The following is a 19,098-nucleotide window of genomic DNA, read 5'->3' as shown; positions in this document are numbered from 1 at the left end:
GGGGAGGCAGGGGTGGGGGGCTTCCCCTCAGGCCCCCAGGCAGATAGCTCAGATTTTATCAGGCTCCTAATATAAAAGCTCAGTACAAAGGACTCCAAGGAGCTGAGCCCTGAATGGGGGTGGAGGTACTCAGGCCCTGCCTTCAGCCTCTTTAAAATCAAAGTTAACCTCCAGGAGATGGCACACAGATTCCATAGAACTCCTCCGCACACTGGGGTTCAACCAAATTCACCCAGTTCCTTCCAATGCATTAGCATACTATGCCCAACATCCCAGCACTTTCTCTTACTGCCCAAGCCCAAACCTCAAGGTGGAAAACTTGGAGCTGACTCTTGAGTAGTCTGGAGCAATGGGTAGGAGGGAGCTGAAGCTGGGGTCTCACCTGCAGGATGACACTATCTGGCTGGTGGAAATTAGGTGCGCTCCAACGGGCACTGGGGTTTTCCTGTGTTGCTGGCCATAAGCCCAGAAGCTTCCGCCCACAGGTCAGGACTCTAAGGAGGATGGGGGCGGGGAGGAGAATCAACAAACTCAGTAGCTAAGGAGATGGTTTTCCTCCCTCTCCCCAACCAAAAATCTGCCTTTGAAGCCACTACCCAACTCTGTCATTCTCCCCATAGACTATAGGCTCTCCCTTCTTCCAGGTCCTATACAAGCACACTGACTTCGGGAAGCCTCCGGATGACCTCGGTTGCCACGGAGGCAGGATGCAGTGGAGAAGGGGGCTCTGCTGGGGGCAGCAGTGGGAGTGCCCCCAGAGGCAGAGAGGTGGACTAGATGACCTCTAAGGCCCTTTCAGTGACAGGGCCAGATGACACGTTACCCAAGCACTACTTTTCCACACCCCTCTCACCCTTCCTGCGCCACCAGTCCTGCCCAGAAGCTCTTGGTTATGTCAACTGTCCTGGTGTCTATTCCTGTGCCTTGGTCCCCTGGCTAGGGCCCTGCGGACTCTGTTGGTGAGCCCCACATGGCCAACCCTCCCAAGGGGCACTGGCCAGGGCAGCAGCCAGGCCCCTCTCTCTATCCCTCTCCTTCCCTCCCGAGGCCAAGAAGCCGCTGCCCTGGGAACCACATACTGCCTGAAGTTGAAGAGTGGAGTAGTGACCCAACCCAGGGCTTCTGGCAGACGCCTCTGCTTATTGGCCTCTGAGGAGCTCCCAGGCAGGGGGATGGGCAGAGCATAGAGCGTGGCACACAGCAGGGTCTCCCGAGGCAGCCGGTTCACCTGCACAGGGAAGCAGATCCTAGGGAGGAGAGGAAACCAAATCAGGAGGGGCCACTTTCGTGGCTTCAAGGGACAGGTGGCCCAGGAAGTTAAGTGGAGGCTGAGAACTCGGCCTGCCTCTTGGGATATCAGATGTGCTCCCTGGGGAAGCCTTGAACCAGGACAGGTCCCAAACTGTAGGCGAAACCTCCCCTGATGCTCCCAGAAGTACATCATGCTGTTTTTGCAATTGCACTCTCAGTAGTGTGCGGCTAACATCCCGATTTTGAGGCCACCCCCAGTGACCGGACAGAACTTGGATAGCCAGAGCCATCCTGGAGTTGAGGTGACTGTAGTTCCCACAGTTAAACCATATGCCCCTTGTCCCGGGGTTTCTGCAGAGGGTCACCAAGAAGCTGCCCCTCTGATAATCCTTCTGCACTGAACCACCCTCGTCCCTCCCCCACTTCCCATGCTGAAACAAAACAAGGAAGAAGCAGGGTGTCCTTTGCCCTCAGGTCACCCTCCTCCTGACAGTCCTCCCACCTGTCTGTCCTCTCCCATCCCCTTCTTCTCTCAGCCCTCAGGGCACAAGATGGTTTGTTCTCCCCACCCCCACCTCACCCCACCCCACAGAAAAAAAAAGATTTTCAAAGCTAGAGGGATAAAGAGAAGGGGTTTCCCAAAGCCCCTGCAGGGAGAGAACACAAACTGGCCGGTGAAGCCTTGCTACTACCCAGTCCAGATGTGCTCTTCCGGGGCCCCAGGCGCACCCAGCCACTCCCTCCAAGTTCAGGATGAGGCACTGGAGTGGGGTGAGGGAGAGAGAGGAGGGGAGCTGTCAGGGAGGGAGGACCCACATTACCTTTTGGGGAAGCTGTCCCTGGGCCAAAGTCCACACTGTCACGCCCTCCTGACCAGCCCAGGGCAGGTTCTACACCAGAAGGCACAGAGGCAGGGTGGCCACCCTCAAGGTGCTGAGTTGCCTGATTAAGCAGCCTCCCTACACTGCTGCCCCTCACTCCTGCAGGATAATCTGCACCTAAGTGAGACTCCCTCCCTCCCACCCGCCAAAGACTGGCAGAGCCCTGCTGTCCCAGCTGCCTGTCCCCTGGGGGCCCACGGCTATAATTAGGGCCCCTGCAGAAGCCAGCAGACATGCCAGGCCCAGGCTTGGCTAGGTGGTGGAGCGAGGCTGCTGGGCCTATTTTGAGAGTTAGCTGATCCCTGTACTGAGGCGGCAGGACAGTCAGCTGATCCCACAGCAAAGTGGAGGGGGGCTGGTGCTGACCCCCATCCTGTCAGCCCAGAAGAGGCTTCCCACTGTGTATCTGGAGGCAGAGAGGAAACCACGACCCCTAGAACCAGCCAGAAACCCCTTCTCCTCAGTCCTCGAGTCCATATAGCATTCCAAAGCCTCTTCCACGGATCATTGCCTGGGGTCAGTCAGGATAACCATATGTTGGCTGCGGCCTGAACCTCCTCCCTGACTGCGAAACCCCTCTTCTTCCCTCTGCAGCCATTCCTCAACATCACATGGCAAGGGCTGCCTCCTCCAGAAAGGACTCCTGGGATGTGCCGGTTCCAGTCCTGGTTTTGCCGCTCACAACCTCAGAACTACTCATGCCTCTGCACTGTTTCCTCATCAGTGGAGAGGGGAAAACAGCTTGTGTGATGTGTGTATACACTGTGTACCTTTTGCTGTGAAACACTGAGGGTTCTGCACCGGAACAGGGCTATGCAAATAGGATTTACATGTACAAATATGTCCATGTATCAGTCACTGCGTCAGTCACTTGGAACGGGGAAACCGGAACTAAGCAGGCTCCCCCAGCTAAAAAGATGAGAAGAATGAAGAAGAAAGCATCTATCATGTGCTAGGTACCGTGCAATGCCCTTTACTGGCAATGTCCCAGAAGTTCTCAAATAGCCCTGTAAGTTAGGCCCATCACTTCCCAAGGTTCCACCTATAGTAAGAAAGGGAGTGTGCCCAGGCCTGTGCTTTGAACCCTACAGGGTAGCATCTTCTACCAGAAGCCTTGATCTTGACTATGAAGGCAGGGACCAGCCCTTTAGGATTCGAGGCCAAACCTAAGACAGGGAGTGGAAGGAGATGCACAGAATAGGCAGGCTGAGGTAGACCAGGCCTACCAGGAATCTGATACTCCATGGCAAGAGGGTCTCGGGCTAATTTTGTGGGGTCTGCCTGGGGTGGAGCACTGTATGGCATGATCCCCTTGGCACCGGTAGTCACTGAAGCCAGAGGATCGGAAGGTGATGGTGAAATTCCAAAGCCATTTGAGGCAGCCATCCCTGCCTCCAAAGAGTCTCTCCTGCCCTGGCAGTTATTTGATTAGTTTTATTTACAGCTTTATTGCTCTATAACTTACATAAGTGTGAAGACAGAAGAAAGGGTCTGCCTCCCCAGCTGCCCCTCTGTAAAATAACCCACCTCTCCTGTTGTTTGCACAGACTCTGCATTGGCCTATTTTGGCAATCTTGGCCTCCCCAAGCACCCTGTTCAGTCTCTCATCTGCACTCCAGATACTGAAGTTCCAGTTCTGCTCTGCAAATACAGTCAGTCTAGGGAAGTGAAGCTGGGGGCAGCCAACAAGGGGCTTTCTGACAGTCTGGAGGGAGGGCAGGGTGCAGCACAGAGAGGGCCCAGGGCGGGTGCACACCTGCAGTGCCACCACTTGGTTCACCTCCATTTCCCTCCTACTCTGCTTGGCTGATGCTTTTCTTCCCGACAGCAACACTTGCTAATAAATGCTGATTAATACTACCTTGTGCTCGTGGTTTCATATTCATATTTATAATTTATCTCATTTCAATGCCACAACGGCCTCTGAATTAAACAACTGTCCCCACTTTACAGTGTGAGGCACAGACAGGCCAAAGAGAACATGGGACTAGACACAGACCTAGAAATAGAGGCTTCTTCCTGCAGCTCCCAGCCCATTATTCTTCTGTCTAGACAACCTGCTTTTTCCCTTCTAGAAGGAAGAAAGCACAGGCCCCTCTCCCTAGTCTATATGAAACTTTGGGAAGAAGGGAGAGGATGAGAATCCCTCAGACTAGTTAAACCTTTTAAGGAAGACAAGATCAAGACGATGGATTATTATGAAAGCTAACCACTAACTTTTTTTTTTATGATCTTTTATGTTTTACAGAGAATCTTTGTGGATTAGAAATGGTACTTGTCCCCATCTAAGGGTTAGGGAAGTGGAGACTCCAGGCGCTGAGGGCTCTTGTGGGGGTAGGGTTAGTGGTAGAGACTGGTTTAATGCAGGTGTGGGCTCCTCCGCGGGGTCTGCAGGGGGCGGGGCCAGGACTTGGGCGGGGGCGGGGGGCCTTACTGCTGGTCCCAGATGATGAGGTGGAAGAGGTACTTGGAAAAGTGAGCCCTTCGGGTGTACAGGGGGTTGCATAGTTCCTTTCCACCATGGCTGAGGGAGCAGGAGAGGTAGAAATCTTCATAGCTGCAACAGAAAGAGAGGAAGGACGCTCAGCTCCTAAGCCCCATCACAGTCACCCAGCGTGTGCCAAGCTCCATTTCTCCTACTAAGACTCCTCCCTGGTCTCTGGGAGCTAGAGCATGGGGTCATGGGGCATTTGTGAATAGGAGCTCCAGGAGAAGCAACTGGATCTGGATCCCTCCGCCCAGCTTCAGGCTCTTCCTCCCTCTTGATTGGGGACCAGCCCACGCAGCCGCCTTCTTACAGTTGGCAGCGGCAGCCCATGGGGGTGTCTGTGTGCGCATGCGCAGGTGACAAGGGGAGGGGGATGAAATCGACATATGCCGACGAGAATGCCAACACATGGGGGTCCCTGTGGCTGGTGACAGGTGCCTGACAGAAGAGGTCAGAGAAGGCCCTGGTTTCCCAGGCTGGCTCCTTTGTTCTCTGCCAATCTCCCAGAGGAATACATTAAGTGAGGAACAAAGAGAGAGGGGGAAGGGAGAGGGAGGTGGGGTCTGGAAAGGGCGGGGGGGGGGGGGGGGTGCGGGGGGGGGGGGGACCAACCCCCCCCCCCATGCCAAGGCACTAAGCAGAGGAGCTGAGGATTACCAAATGAAGGTCCCCCTTCACTCACCCCTGCAGGCCTAGGGAACACCCAACAAAGGGTCATCTCCACCCTCCCCGCCCCCTCCCATTGTGCATCTGCAGGGTAGTGCAGTCAACGGCCTTGGGGCATGCACTGGATCTGGGAAGCTGCCATCTGTCGCAGTGTCTCCATCAGCGGGTCTGGGATGGGTGGGGGGCAGGGATGCCGATGCAACCAGCACTGAGAGGGCCCGGCAGGATCTGACTGCTGTGGCTGTCTCTCCATCTCCCAGGGAACCTTCTGGCTCTCCTTGGGATGTCCCTGCCCACAATCCCCCTCAGGCACTCAGCTCATCCGTTCAGCTAAGGTGCAACTGCAATGCCACAGACCACCATCAACTCAGGACAGGGGGTTGCACCCAGACAGGGAGAAGCCATCTGAGAGTCAAACTCAGCTCACTCCCTACAGGACAATCAGCCCTGGGCTCACCTGGTAGCCCAGGTAATGGGGATGCGGTGGGTGGCATAGACAGTGAAGGCCAAGGGCCCGGAGAAATGGCAGGCCTCCTGGACCAGATCGTGCTTGCGGCTCCCGTGCACAGCCGTCTGGAAGTCCGCATCAAATGTGCTGCAGTATAGCTCCACCAGATCCAAGATGGCAGCTGTCAGAGCTTCTACAACCTTCTCTGTGAAAGGAAGAGGTCACAAGGAAAGGTCACAAGGTCTCAGCAAGTGCCATCCTGTTGCCATGGCACTGGCTAGGATGGTACACACCAGGACAGTAGTCCCCAAATGCCAGTTGGTTTCCAATAGCCATGACAAAGTTCACCCATCTGTAGTGAAATGAGGGGAAAAAAAAGCAGGATTGTATCATGAGCTTCTCATAAGATGATACTCAACTTTAAACATTCTCCTTATTTTTACTTATTGCTACTTATTTTGTGTTAAATGTCCTTTCTTTTGGGAAATACCGGGAATGATAATTGTCAGTAACTTTAAAAGTCATTCCTTGGCAAAAGCAAAGCAGTGAATTTCTATGTTGGTCCCTAAAATAATGTTTTGTGGGACAACAGGTTATTAATTCATGAAATCTAAAAGACTGGGAATCACTAACCAAGAATCCCAGAGGTGTAGGCTTCATAGAGCAAAGTTCTGTTTATTTTTTTTTTTCAAAGTTCTGTTTAAAAGACTCACTCCTAGTGAAAAATTCTTTATCACCTTCTCCCCAGGCCCATTGTGAGTTGGAAACATAGGCATTATGAGCCTCCTGGAGAATAATGACAACCCTACACAAGTAAGAGCTTTTTTTCATCTGGAGCCCAGGGCTAACTTTGCCTTGCCACCCCCACCCTCACATGGACACCACCTCATCACCATCTCCCAGGGACACCACAGGAATAACTAGTAAAAATAATGAGATAACATTTGTGGAAAGAAATGTGCTCTCCAGCTGGAAAACACACAGATACACACACACACATGCAGAGGCAGACCTAGGCCCATAAATCAAGGGGCCAGGGACAAAAAGAAATCTGGACAGAGAGCTGCTTTCAGCTGCTCCTGCTGAATAACGATGGAGACTAGTTTCCTTACCTCGGTTTTCCCTCACAGCCAAGACAGTGGGATCCTATTGGGGAAAAGCAGAGGGAGGGGAGCTTCAGGGCTGTGGCCTTTTCCCGCACAGCTGGAAGAAGGCCTTTTCACAGCTGTGCTCATCTGGATCAGACAAGCCTGAAATTTGAGGAGCAGAGACTCCTCAGGGAAGACCGCATCATGGTTTGTACCAGAGCCATGTGATGGATAGAGTGAGTGAGCCAGGCCAAGGTTAAAGTTGTGTCCACCCAAATGAGACACTCCCCCCCACTCAGGCCACTCTGGCCCAGGTCATGGTGCCTATCCTGCTGGCCCTGTGTATGGCCCACGGCCGCCACTGGGGAGTTACAGAGCCCCTGGCTCAGGAGAGGGTTTGGTTTTGCACCCTGATGGGGAGGCAAAGTGCCAGGCAATGCCTTGGTGATTATGAATAAAGTCTTTGGCCAGCCCAGGCTCCTGGCGATCAGTGCCAGGGCAGACCTTAGCCTACCCTCATCCTCAGGAAGAAGGGACACAAGAATTCTTGTGGTTAAACCCCAAACTTGCAGGAAGGAGGTGGAGAGAAGATCTTTTTAGTAAGTGGACACCGAGTTACCCAGTTTCCCTGCAAATACTGTTCTCTTCCCTCCCCATACTAGTGCTCTGAGCCCCTGTTACCTTCTGAATCTTAGGCTGCATGCGGGAGGGGCAGGGGGGCAGCTGGTTGAGGGCGTTGGTGATCTCAGGGGTTTCCACGGCGGCTAGGGCATTGCAGATGGCCTTGACAGACTGGACCACCCTGTCAGCCTTCAGTGGGAAGTCCCCCTGTGGGAGGCGGCACAGCAAGGCTGGCAGGTGAGCACTCTTAGCCTCCAGCACCCGCGCTGTTGAAGGAATGGGTTGGGGGGAGTAGGGGTTCCTGACCCTCGGGAGGAATAGTGGAATCTCACGCTTGACTGTCAAACATCTGGCATTAGCCCCCAACGGTCACTCCTTTTGAATTAGATGAGCCATGCCCACGCTCCCAGGTCTTTCAGCCATCTCCCCTGAGCCTCTTCCTATTCCCAGACTCCCTCTGGCAGCTACTGTACAAACACATAATACAAACACATCCCCCGGAGACACAGCTTTAATAAAATCAATCCATAGGGAACAGCAAAGAAGCCAGAGACCCTGTTCAGGCCCCTTTGCCCAGGTAGCCTTATTTCTCGTCCTGTCATCTAGAATTTCCAGGAGGATTTCATCTCAGTACCACAGACAGGCTGCACTGCCACATCCTCCTCTGCCCTTGGGCCCCTGAAGTTTTCTCACTTGGAATTCCCTCACCTATCCTGTCCTGAATACCTGTATAAGTGCAAATCAAGGACCAGTGAAAATCTGGCCTCCTTCTCAGAGTGCCCCCCTCCTGCACTCTACTCTGTCTTCCTATCACTCTCTGAGAACCCTTGATGAACTCATAGCCTCCTGTTCTAATAGCTCTATGTCACTGTCCCATCTTTCTAGTGGGAACATGGGCTCCCCAAGACTAAGACAATGTTTATGCTTCTCTACCCATAGCAGCCATTAACGTAGGGCCAGACTAGCGCACAAAAGGTACTCAGAGACCCTCCGTCTCATCACAGTAAAGGAGGGGAGGAGCTTTGGGCAGCTGGGCCAGCCCTATGATTTATACTCACATCAGCCAGCAGGAAAGCATCCACTTCATTGTGGTATGTGTCGAACAGAAGACCCAGGGCCTGCCTGGGGAGTTGGGGACAGGGAAAAGTCACAGGAGAGGTCAAGACAGACCCAGGGTACTGAGAGACCTAGTCTCTTCCTCCTTCCCCACAGCTTAGGATTCAGATTCTAGTTTAAAGGGGTCCCCACTCTTTCCATGGGTTCACCACCCCTCATCTGGAGAACGAAGGCAAAGTACTAGAGGAAAGAAATGCAACACACCCTAGAGTGAGGCTCTTCTCCTATAATACTCTTGGGTCTCATCCCAGACACCAGTAAGAACCCCTGGCCCTGGCAGAAAGGTAAGTGGGGTTATGGGTTGGGGTACCCTCACAGTTCCTATCTGGCCAACATCCAAGATGGCACCCACTCTCACCTGCTGATGGTCTGTTTGACTGGCCTCTCTTGTAGATGGACGAGGTAGTTCAAGGTGGAGGGGCTCTGGTCATCATTCACCTGTGTAAGAAGTGTCCTATTCAGAGAGGAGCAGTACCTTTATTGCAACCCCACGCTCCTACCCTACTCCCACTGAAGGTGTTCCATATCACCTCTGCCCACTCCACGTCCCCATCCCTGTGCAGCCTCCCAAAAACCCAACCCCCGCACGAACCGTCCGGGCCAGGTCACTGCGTACAGCTTTCTGCTCCATCAGCTGTAGCCGGATGTCGATGTCAAACTTGCGACAATACTGAATGTACTCGTGGCTGCCCAGGGCATGCTTGCTGGTGGAGTGGGGGGACAAGACCATTAGCGCCCTGGGGACTCAGTGGGAAGGGGGATATACACCTTAATCCCAGGAAGAGAGAAATAGGGAGAAGGGGGCAGTGAGGAGGTACTATCTGAGCTCCTGGAAATCTATCATAGAGCTCAGGGAAAGAAATGGAAGTCTGTCTAAAAAAAGCCATCTAATAACTTGTAACCTTAGTCTACACAAACACAGACTTTCCCAGGCATTTATTACCCATATCATCATCACAACAATCGTCCCAGGGCTGGGCCTTCTGGAGTGAGTGGGGAACAGAGACTTCTCAGGGGGACAGAGATGGAACCTCATTCTCTTGGCTCGGTATGCAGGACACTCTGGAATGCACCTGTGCTCCGGCTGGGGTGCGGTGCTCCCTGAGAGACACTCTCCCCACACCGTGGCCCTCATCTCCTGCCCCCCTACCATCAGCGACTGGGGTGCTGAGGCCAACCAAACAAACCCACCAAGATTCTAAGTCTGTTATTCCCAAGCCCAAAAGAGTCTGCTTCTCCCCTCCCTCTGTGGGTCCTGTCCGACTGTGATTAACACAAATCTCTACAGACTTCCTTACCCACATCCACCTGCAAGCCATTCACTGCTCCAGCAACAACATATGAGACCCTGTCTACCCACATTTCAGAGGAGGCCACAGGAGTCCCTCCGTAAGCCAGACTTTTCCTCCCTCCCAAATCACACCATAGTCAGAAAGGAAACCCAGGATAAGGGGTAGAGTGAGTCTGTCCTGCAGGCCAGCATTGCAGGCCTGGGCTGGGTCCCAGCAGCTGGGTAACAGAAGCCGGAAAGGGACTTCCTTCCTCAGTAGAGCTGGGAATCTAGGCCAGAAATGGAGGGGAGAGGGGAGGAGTATGTGCAGAAGCCCAAGAGGTACTGGCCTGAGACCAGTCTGGGTCCAGCTAGGACCAAGCCTTGGATCCAGGCTCCAACCTACCAAGGCTGAGCAGTAGCTAAACCCTGGGGGTGAAGCGGCTGGGCTGGTGTGTCTGGTGGGAGTGCCCCAGGAGGAAGGAAGAGTGAAGTGGGGGTGGAGGAGGCAGCAGGAAACTCAGCCCTCCCCTGGGACTGTCTCAAGGTTCTTATCTGAGAGCAGCTTGCATCCTGGACCCACCACGCCCCTTCAGCATCAGCCGCTGCTAGGCATGAGTAGGAAACCACAGGGTTTCCTTGGGAGCTAACAGCCTTCTGGAATCCCCAGGGAGTCTGTCCATCCCTACCCAAGACAGCTGTCTTGTGCTCAGAGGTCTAAGCTTTTCTGTTGGGCGGGAGGGAAGGGAAGAGCCTTGGTGGAAGAGGGGGGCTTCTGAACCAAGAGTCACAGACACTGGGGGCCCCTGGGGACTTAACTGACTTTCCTCTGTGTGTATGCGACTTAAAGGGTAGGAGGGGCATGACCTCAGGACCACTGATCCAGTTGCACCTCACACTAAACACTCCAGCTAGGTCTTGGCAGGACATCAGAATCTGGCAGCTTATCTACCACCTTCAGCCCTGGAGGCTCAAAGACTTTGAGAGTGTCCAGCTGATCTGGATCCGTATGCTTTCTTCCGTTTGGGCTGGTCCTTCTCTGCTTACTGGGTCATTCTCACATTCAGTCCTTACTACATTTCAGGGAAGAAACTGAGGATTGGGTTTTACAAGCCAGAACCCAAACCAGCCCTATTGCTGTGACCCATTATGCCCCTTATTCCCTTATAAGAGTGCCTGGGGCACTCTCTACCGGGGGACCCTGAGTCTAGCGCCTCTTATTCCTCCAGGGAAAATGAGTACACATGGAACACACTTGAATGGTGGTCCTGGAGTGGCACCACAAAAGCCCTGCCCTTCCTTTCCCCAGAGTGAAAGAAACCAGTCAAGAACTGCTCTAGCCAGGGGCACCTGGGTTGGTCAGTGGTTAGGCATCTGCCTTTGGCTCAGGTTGTGATCCTCGGGTCCTGAGATCAAGTTCCACATCAGGCTCCCCATAGGGAGCCTGCTTCTCCCTCTGCCTGTTTCTCTGCCTCTCTCTGTGTCTCTCATGAATAAATAAAATCTTAAAAAAAAAAAAAAAAAAACCCCACTGCTCTAGCCATTGGTCAAACATCCTTGCATCTAGAGAGAGTGCTGGCACTCCTGAGGCACTCCTAAGGATGGAGATCCAGGTCCCTCCTTTCCCCACTGCCAAGGCTGTTTTCTCTGAGTGGCCAGAGGAAGCAGGCAGTAGGCAGCCAGAAGCTTAGGGAGGAAAGCACATCTTTGTTTTTTTCTCTTATCTGCTGCCTTCTGGCTGATTCTAGAGCCTGCCACACAGCCCAGGTGGTGTACCCTCTCCGCAGCCCTGCCCCAGCACCCAGAGCCCCAGGGCAGCGGATAGGGTTTAGCTGTAGCTGGTCCACCTCAGACTTTCCAGGAGGCTGCCCACTGGCAAGGCACTGGATGGAGAGGAGCTGGAGGCAAGCCTTTGCTGAGGAGGATAACCAGCTGCACATGCCAGTAGGGGAAAGGCTTAGGGGCAGGGAAAGGGGGAGGAGGGAACCATTGTAATTTCTCCACTAAGTTCCATAAGGGCATTTCTGCCCAGCCCTCCATCTGTCCCTGGCCACAGAGACACACAGTCTAGGAGAAGTAGCCCCTGACAGTCCCCTCCACCCCCACCCCCCGGCCCCACACACGCATCTCTCCACATGCAGACGTCTGCAAGCAGATAGGACTTCATCTTTGCCTGGTCCCAGCTCCAAGCTCTTTCCACAGCAGACTTGGCTCAGAAGCCGACCAGCCCTGCTGGAAGACACAGTGCCTGGGGAAAGTGCGACGTGGCTGTGCAAGGGCCCAGAAAGTGTGATCAGGGAGGAGCTGCCGGGCCCAGGCCACAGGCCAGCACCACCCTGAGGGAGCCCCCTCCCAATGCTACCACCCAGAAGGTAGGTGCCACCTCCTATCCACTTTCCTGACAGTTCACTTACTTCTGCAGGAACTCCTCAAGCCCACAGGGCTTCAGCACGAAGTCCCCCACGTCCACATCCCTCAGTTCATCATGGGTATAGCACAGGGTCTGGTGGATGAGCAGGTCTACAGTGGAAGAACCTGTAAGGGGGGGCAGGGGAGCAATGATGAGGAGTGCCAGGGCAGGCAGGGCTCAGGGTCCCCATGCTGATCCCCCTGTTCCTGACTAAGCACTCTTCAGCACAACTGCTATCCAGAGAAAGCAGGCAAACACACAGTTTGGGCTTGGGGAAAATGACTGTGGGGCCCATAACACTGGCCCTGGAGCCAGTCCCCTGGAGGAGCTTCCCCATTGCCCCTCATCAGGGGGCCATAGGTGGGGTGGGAATTGAGGTCACACCACTGTCCTCCGTGGCCCCCCTCAAGGGTTACTCATCCGCCCTCCCCACTTACAGTTGCAGGTAAAAGTGAGTGGCTCCTGTAGGCTGTCACACAACACAGTCACCTTCAGGTTGACCTCATCCCCAAGGTGCTCTGGGCTCGGGGTGACAGCACTCCAGACATAACCGGTGAGGGAGTAGTCTTGGATGTCAGAGCCAGATCGAAGGCTGTGCAGGAAGAGAGGGAGAAGGACCCTCGCTGTGCCTTCAGAAGAGAGCAGTCGAGAAGACACCTGCTGGGACCCTCCCACCCTGAGGCCAAGGGCTCTTCTGTCGCTGCTCAGCCTGGTTCTCCAGGCCTGCAGGCCAGGATGGGGGCAGTGGGGAAGCTGCTCCTGGAAACCTTGCTCTTGACATACTGGCTACAGTTACAAAATGTTTCCCAAGCCCCACTGCATGGTAGGGACAGTTCTACAGTGACAAAGCTTTCCCTGCTAAATTCAAAGGGAAATTCTCCTGGCTCCATTTCCTTTCTCTTTTAGCTCCAGGTAAAATACTCTTAACTCTATCAGTGGTGCATTTGCTCCTGAGGGAAACCAAGACTGAAGCCACTAGGATAATGTGACTGTTGGATTGAGGGTTCATAAATGTCCAAAATGTGAAACATCTAAGATTTCAAAAAGTCCGCCGACACCTGTTGTTGGAAGCACCTCGTAGCTGTGAATTGAGATTTATTCAATATGACCCTCCTTCCTTCCTAGAGAAAGCTCTGAATGGGCTGGCCCTCCTCCCCAGCCCCTAAGAGCCCTCCCAGGCACCCCATTCATGAACTCTTACATATCCAGCATGTGGCAAAATGCAGCAACTTCCTCATCTCTTTCCTCTGAGACCTCAAATAATTCATGGCCGTTGGCAATAGTATGGGGCCGTGAGTCCACCTTTAAGAGAAGAACAGGCGACTCAGCACCTTTTCCCTTACAGCACCCTGTTCCCACAGGTTGCTCCCAGATCTAAACCCTGAAACTCTGGATGTAAAGGCTTTTCAAGCATTGAACATTCAGGGGCACAGGAAAATGTGGGAAATTTAGGAATAATACATCTGCTGTCCTAGGAGACCAGGAACCAAGCAGAAAAAGAGAACTTGAAGCCTTGGCCAACGCTGTAAGTTGGGGTGGGATGGACAAGAATGTGGCCAAACCTCCTCTCCCGGAGTTGGAGGCAGAGGCGCAGCATCTAATAAGCTCAACCCAGGTTAGGCAGCACATAGCATTGCTGGGTCACTGGGCTGGCTTTCTGGGGGTGCTCCCAGGGGTGTGGCAGAGAGCTCTGCAGACGGCTACTCTTCCTGGTCCTGGTGCGGAGGCCAGAGCAAGTGGGCTGCCCAAGCCGTGCCCACGGAGGCTGGGCTCTGGGCAGAGGCCTCGGCATCCACAGCAAGCCCCAGGGACCCACAGCACAGAGAGGCCGAGGGCCCTGGGATGGAGGCGGTGACTCAGACACACAGGCCTTCTCGGCCAATGCTATTCGAGGAAGAAAGTACTCAAGCAGCTTTCTGGGCAGGAGAGAACCCGGAGGAGGCTTAGCTCCTCCTGGTGCCTGAGAGGCTTTTGGTTCTGCCCAGCTGGCACGTCGGGGAGCCCGGCCGGCCCCGTTTCCCATCGAAGAACACGAGTGCGGTGGCGGGTTCTCTCAGCGGAGCCTCGGCGGCCTCCCTCCCGGCGCAGAGCCCCTGTGCCTCACCGTGACTGGCCTGCGGCAGCGGCCCAGGGAGGAGGAAGGGTGCGGGGAGCGGGCACGGCAGGTTTCTGCCAGACAGGCCTGCCCAGAGGCGCCAGGGGAGGCCAGCCCGTGGGGAGGAAGCCGCCGCTCAGATGGAGCCCCAGCCGGCAGCCGGCATCCGGTGGCGGCCACTGCCAACAGCTGCTTCCGGGGAGCTCCAGCCCCAGCCCGCAGCCGCAGCCGCAGCGCCTCACCTCTCACCCGCCCGCGGGCTATTCTCTTGTCCTGCCCACCCCTAGGGCAGATGGCAGCAACTGAGCTCCTCATTTGAATATCCAAATTGTTTCCTCTGAGTGACCCCTCTCATTAGCCCTGCTCCCCGGTGAGCGTGGAGGGGCGCGGGGGAGGGCGACGGCGGGGGCGCCTGGCATGTGAGGCCCCTGCTCTGCCAAGCTCCAGCCTGGGTCCCACTCACAACAATAGTACCACTGTCAGCAGTTAACCCCCAGAAGTGAGGCTGAGAGGCTGACAGAGACAGAGAGACAGAGAGACAGAGGCGGGGAAGGCCGGGGAGAGAGGAACAGAGTGGCTATGGCTACCGAAGGCCATTCTCATGCCCCCAGTACCACTCCCTGGCTCCATAAGAAAACAAAAGCCACTTACGTTTGCCCCGCTGGCAGGCCCTGGTGGCATCGCCCGATGCTGGCTGGGGGAGTCTGCCAGGCAGAGGCTGGCAGTGGGGGTGCCAGGCTGGCATGTGGAGCCCACCATTTCCAGGGCTGGCCCCGCAGGCCTGGGATAAGGAGGATCCCTCCGTCTGAAAGCCCGGTGGAGGCGGGGCGGCGGGATAGGCCGAGGGCCCGAGAGGTACCCCCTCTGGGTGGGATGCGCCCCTGCCCCGAGCTGAGGTGGGGGAGACCAAGGCCGCATTTCCCCCCCTTAGAACTGGCACGAGCTCTTTGCTCTGCCCTAGCTTCTTCCAGGACACGCTGGACCCAGGGCCCCCTCAGAACCCTGGTGACACACAGGGGTGACGGGGAAGGGTGAGGCCGTGGGAGGAGGCAAGAGAGATAGGGAGCAACAGAGGTGACCACCTACCCGGGTGGCCTGCCTCCGAGCAGGCCCAGCTCTGGGTGAGGAACTTGGAGCTGGGAACAGGAATCTCCCTGTCCCTATAAATAGCGGGAGCAGCCCCACCTCTCAGAGCAGGGCCTTTAAAAAGCCCTGAGCTCCAGAGTCGTGCCTTCTCCCAGAAGCTGATTCTGCTCTGGGGGACTCTCTTAGCAGCAGCACAGGAAGGAAGGACCATGTGGCTTTTCCAGAGTTGTGAAGGATCCCAATTGCTGGGACACACGGTGGGAAAACCCCTGTGTCCCTTAGACAATGGATAAGGAGGAAACAGGGATGGAATGAAGTGGCATGCTATTCCTACGGAAACCTCCAGCCACCAGGGTACCTCTTGACTCCTTTTGGGGTCAGGGCTTCCAGACCCAAGGGTGAAACTCCAAGTGTCCTCAGGTCCCACCCATGGAGATGCTACTGATACTTTTTAAACCAGAAAAAAAAAAAAAAAAATCAAAGCTGCCCTGGAACCTACCCTGTGCTTCTATGTAGATACTATGCCATTTTACACTATCCACTCATGAAAATAAAATCATTATTGTCATACTGTATTTCTTTTAAATATTTTTTAAAAGATTTTATTTATTTATTTGTGTGTGTGTGTGTGTGAGAGAGAGAGAGAGGCAGAGACAGAGGGAGAAGCAGGCTTCATGCAGGGAGCCCAATGTGGGACTCGATCCCGGGACTCCAGGATCACGCCCTGGGCCAAAGGCAGGTGCTAAACCGCTGAGCCACCCAGGGATCCCCTCTTTTAAATGTTTTTACTGTCAAAGGAGGTAGACGGTGGCCACGGCAGCACAACAATGTGAATGTCGCTAATGTCACCAACCATACGTTGCAGATTGGCCAAGATGGTAAATCTTGTTATGTATATTTTAGTGCAGTAAGGGGGGTGGGTGGGACAGAGAAATAGAAGCAGAGAGGAGAGGGAGAGAGAGAGAAAGGCAGAGACGGCGGGGGGTGGGGGGGCGGGGCGGGGAAGGGAGAGATGGAGAGACAGAGGGAGACAGAGCAAGGACCAAACTGGGACAGGAAAGACCAGAGCTGTGTGCCTAGGACTATCAGGCAGACTTCTTGAGCACTAAACACTGGTTAATACTGTGACTGAGCCTCAGCACTACAGCACTTTGGGCAAAGCAGGTCAGAAAGCAGAAGCAACCTGCTCTAGCCCACAGGGTCATTCAGCCACAGAGTCACAGAGAATCCCCTGAGCCCGGTGCGGGCCTTACCCTGTGAAGCGAGCACATGCTAGGAACCAACATCACAAACACCTGCCCTGGCAAGGGCTGTTTTGGTACAAAGCTCAGCCCTGAAAAGGAGCCACATCTCTAGTGGTGTCCCTCTTCCTCTCCCCAGCCAGGGCCCAGGAGCCAGAAGACAGGGGAGAGAGGAGGAGAGGTTGACAGGGTGAGCCGGTAGCAGATTCGAATTTGGAACAACAAAGATTCAGAAAGAAGGCCCACTCTCTGTGTCCGAGTGGCACTGGGAGAGGAGGCAGAAGGGACACACTGAGGTCCTCACCGGGGCAGCGGAAATCCGGCGGTTCTTGCCTGGTGTCGTATTCTTTCCATTGGCATAGCGGGAGGCATAGGTACGGGGAGGCACCTGAGGGGGCATGGTCTTGCTCCGGGCCACGGGTTTTCCGGGAGTGTCCTTGCCGCTGAAGTCCAGGGGCCCCCGGCCCTCCTTCCAGCCCCTGGTGGTGTCACGCAACATCTCTGTATCATAGGTGGACTTGAGGTTGAGCCGTGTGATCGCATCGTTGATACCGTCATAGTCCACAGGCCCGAGCAGGCGTCCCGGAGCCCCACCCCCCAGCTCCTCTTCCTCTTCCAGGATGCGACGCCCCAGCAGCTTGCCTGGAGGCTGCTCTGCCAAAGAAAAGGTGTTGACGTCATTGGGCTGGGAGGTCTTGGAGGATGAGGGAGACCCCTTTCTGGGAGGTAAGGGAGGGGTGTCCCAGATAGAGCCTCGGGGCGGCAGAGGAGGTGGGGACAGTTTCTTGGAAGAGCCATCTATGTCCCCCTGTCCTGGGGACAAAGAGAGTCCCTCATCTGAACCATCGAAAATGTAGAGATAGTCTCCAGCCAGAGAGCCTTTGGGCCAGGGATCTGGGCCAGGCTGGGAGCCCTGGGAGGTAGAGTGGTTGGGTAACCCCTCCTGCGGGGAGAGTGAGTTGTAATTGAGGGTAGGATCAGAGCCAGAAAGACCACGTAAGAGCTTGAGGTCCTTCTGCCTTCCTGCCGGCTTGCTGTAGAAGTCTAGGACAGGCTCGTCCCAGCTGATGAGAGAGGAGTCTGTGTTCTGCTTGGCTCTGCTTTCCTCCTTGTCGTGCCGCAGCCGGGACAGTGCATCATACTCCATCTGCAGGGCTTCGGCCATGGCCAGCTCTTTGCGGCTGATGCCCACTGACTCCAGGGACTTCCAGTGTTCCCCACTGCCCTGAGTCGAAGACATGGTGAGGACGGGGGATGGAGGAGACAAGGAAGTCTTTTACTTTCTCTCAGTGTCAGGTGTGCAGGATTCCAGCATGGTGTCTGGGCACCTGCAGGTGAGGGGTTGAAAACATCAATCACTCAGTCACAAAAAGGCTTGAATTAATAATGTGACTTAGGTGACATCATCTGGGTCACTGCCTGCTCCTCGAGTGTCTACAGCAGATGGGAAGAAACAAAAAAATGAAGAGAAGAAATGGAGACAACTCTATCCATTTAATACATCCATTCACCTTTCCATTTATCTATAGGTGTCTGGTCCCTCACTCCCACATACCCTGGGAATGGCAGAGGAGGTCTGGTCCTCTCTCTCCCATGTACCCTGAGGGAAGAAGGAGGCACCTTGCATCAGGCGAGAGAAGACAGAAAAAGGGGCTCTTCAATCCATTTAAAGAGGACCGCTCTCATACACTGCTGGTGGGGAATATAAAATGGGGCAACCACTTTGGAAAACAGGCAGCCTGCTGAAAGGTAAACATCCACTTACCATATGACTCAACTAACCCACTCCTAGTCACTTACCCAAGAAAATGTAAAGCACATATCTTCACAAAGACTTACACGCATATTCGCGGTAGCCTTATTTGTCATATCCCCAAACTGGAAACAACCCAAGTCTGTCCATCAACAGGGGAATGGATTAAACAATGTGATTCTGTCCACGTAATGATACTAACTCAGCCACAAAAAATGAGTTACCGACACATGTCCTAACATGGATGCATCTCAAAATAACTATTCTGCGTAAAAGAAGCTAGACAGAAAAGTACGAATATGTAGGATTCCATTTATATAAAATCCTGGAAAATGAAAACTCTACAGTGATAGCAGATCAGTGGTTAACTGGAGAAAGGTAAGGTGGGAAAAGAGGCATGGATGACAAAGAAGCTTTAAAGGACACTTTTGGGGATGATAAATATGTTCATTATTTTGATTGTGGCAAAGGTTTCTTGGGTATATAAATACATCACAATTTACCAGATTGCACATCTTAAATATGTAGTTTATTGTATGTCCATTATACCTCAGTAAAGCTATAAAGTGAAATAAGAGTCCAATGAAACAGACTTTGTAATTACTCAGACTGCACTAAGTTCCTCCCCAAATAAACCAATATGAGTAATAAAACAAAGCCTGGCAACAGGTGAGACCCAGATAC

General features: G+C 54.1%; 1 protein-coding gene across 4 annotated transcripts in view; it reads right to left on the bottom strand.

The window, feature by feature from the left end:
- PIK3C2B (phosphatidylinositol-4-phosphate 3-kinase catalytic subunit type 2 beta) overlaps positions 1–19,098 on the bottom strand; it is a 65,329-nt gene that overhangs the window by 24,040 nt on the left and 22,191 nt on the right. For 2 of the 4 annotated variants that reach the window (XM_041774057.1, XM_041774058.1), the window contains exons 2-14: positions 16,966–17,989; positions 13,441–13,541; positions 12,677–12,831; positions 12,244–12,364; positions 9,152–9,263; positions 8,918–8,997; positions 8,502–8,565; positions 7,504–7,650; positions 6,847–6,880; positions 5,744–5,939; positions 4,567–4,689; positions 1,080–1,247; positions 383–494 (exon numbers count right to left, since the gene is read on the bottom strand). In XM_041774057.1, coding sequence (XP_041629991.1) covers positions 383–494; positions 1,080–1,247; positions 4,567–4,689; positions 5,744–5,939; positions 6,847–6,880; positions 7,504–7,650; positions 8,502–8,565; positions 8,918–8,997; positions 9,152–9,263; positions 12,244–12,364; positions 12,677–12,831; positions 13,441–13,541; positions 16,966–17,901 — 2,349 coding nt within the window. In that variant the 5' untranslated portion in view covers positions 17,902–17,989. The other 2 variants (XM_041774060.1, XM_041774059.1) reach the window with 2 other exon arrangements.

Source organism: Vulpes lagopus, chromosome 11 (assembly GCF_018345385.1).
Source record: "Vulpes lagopus strain Blue_001 chromosome 11, ASM1834538v1, whole genome shotgun sequence".
Lineage (NCBI taxonomy): Eukaryota > Metazoa > Chordata > Mammalia > Carnivora > Canidae > Vulpes > Vulpes lagopus.
Note: the sequence above shows the minus strand (reverse complement) of the source record. Positions and strands in the feature narration are given on the sequence as shown.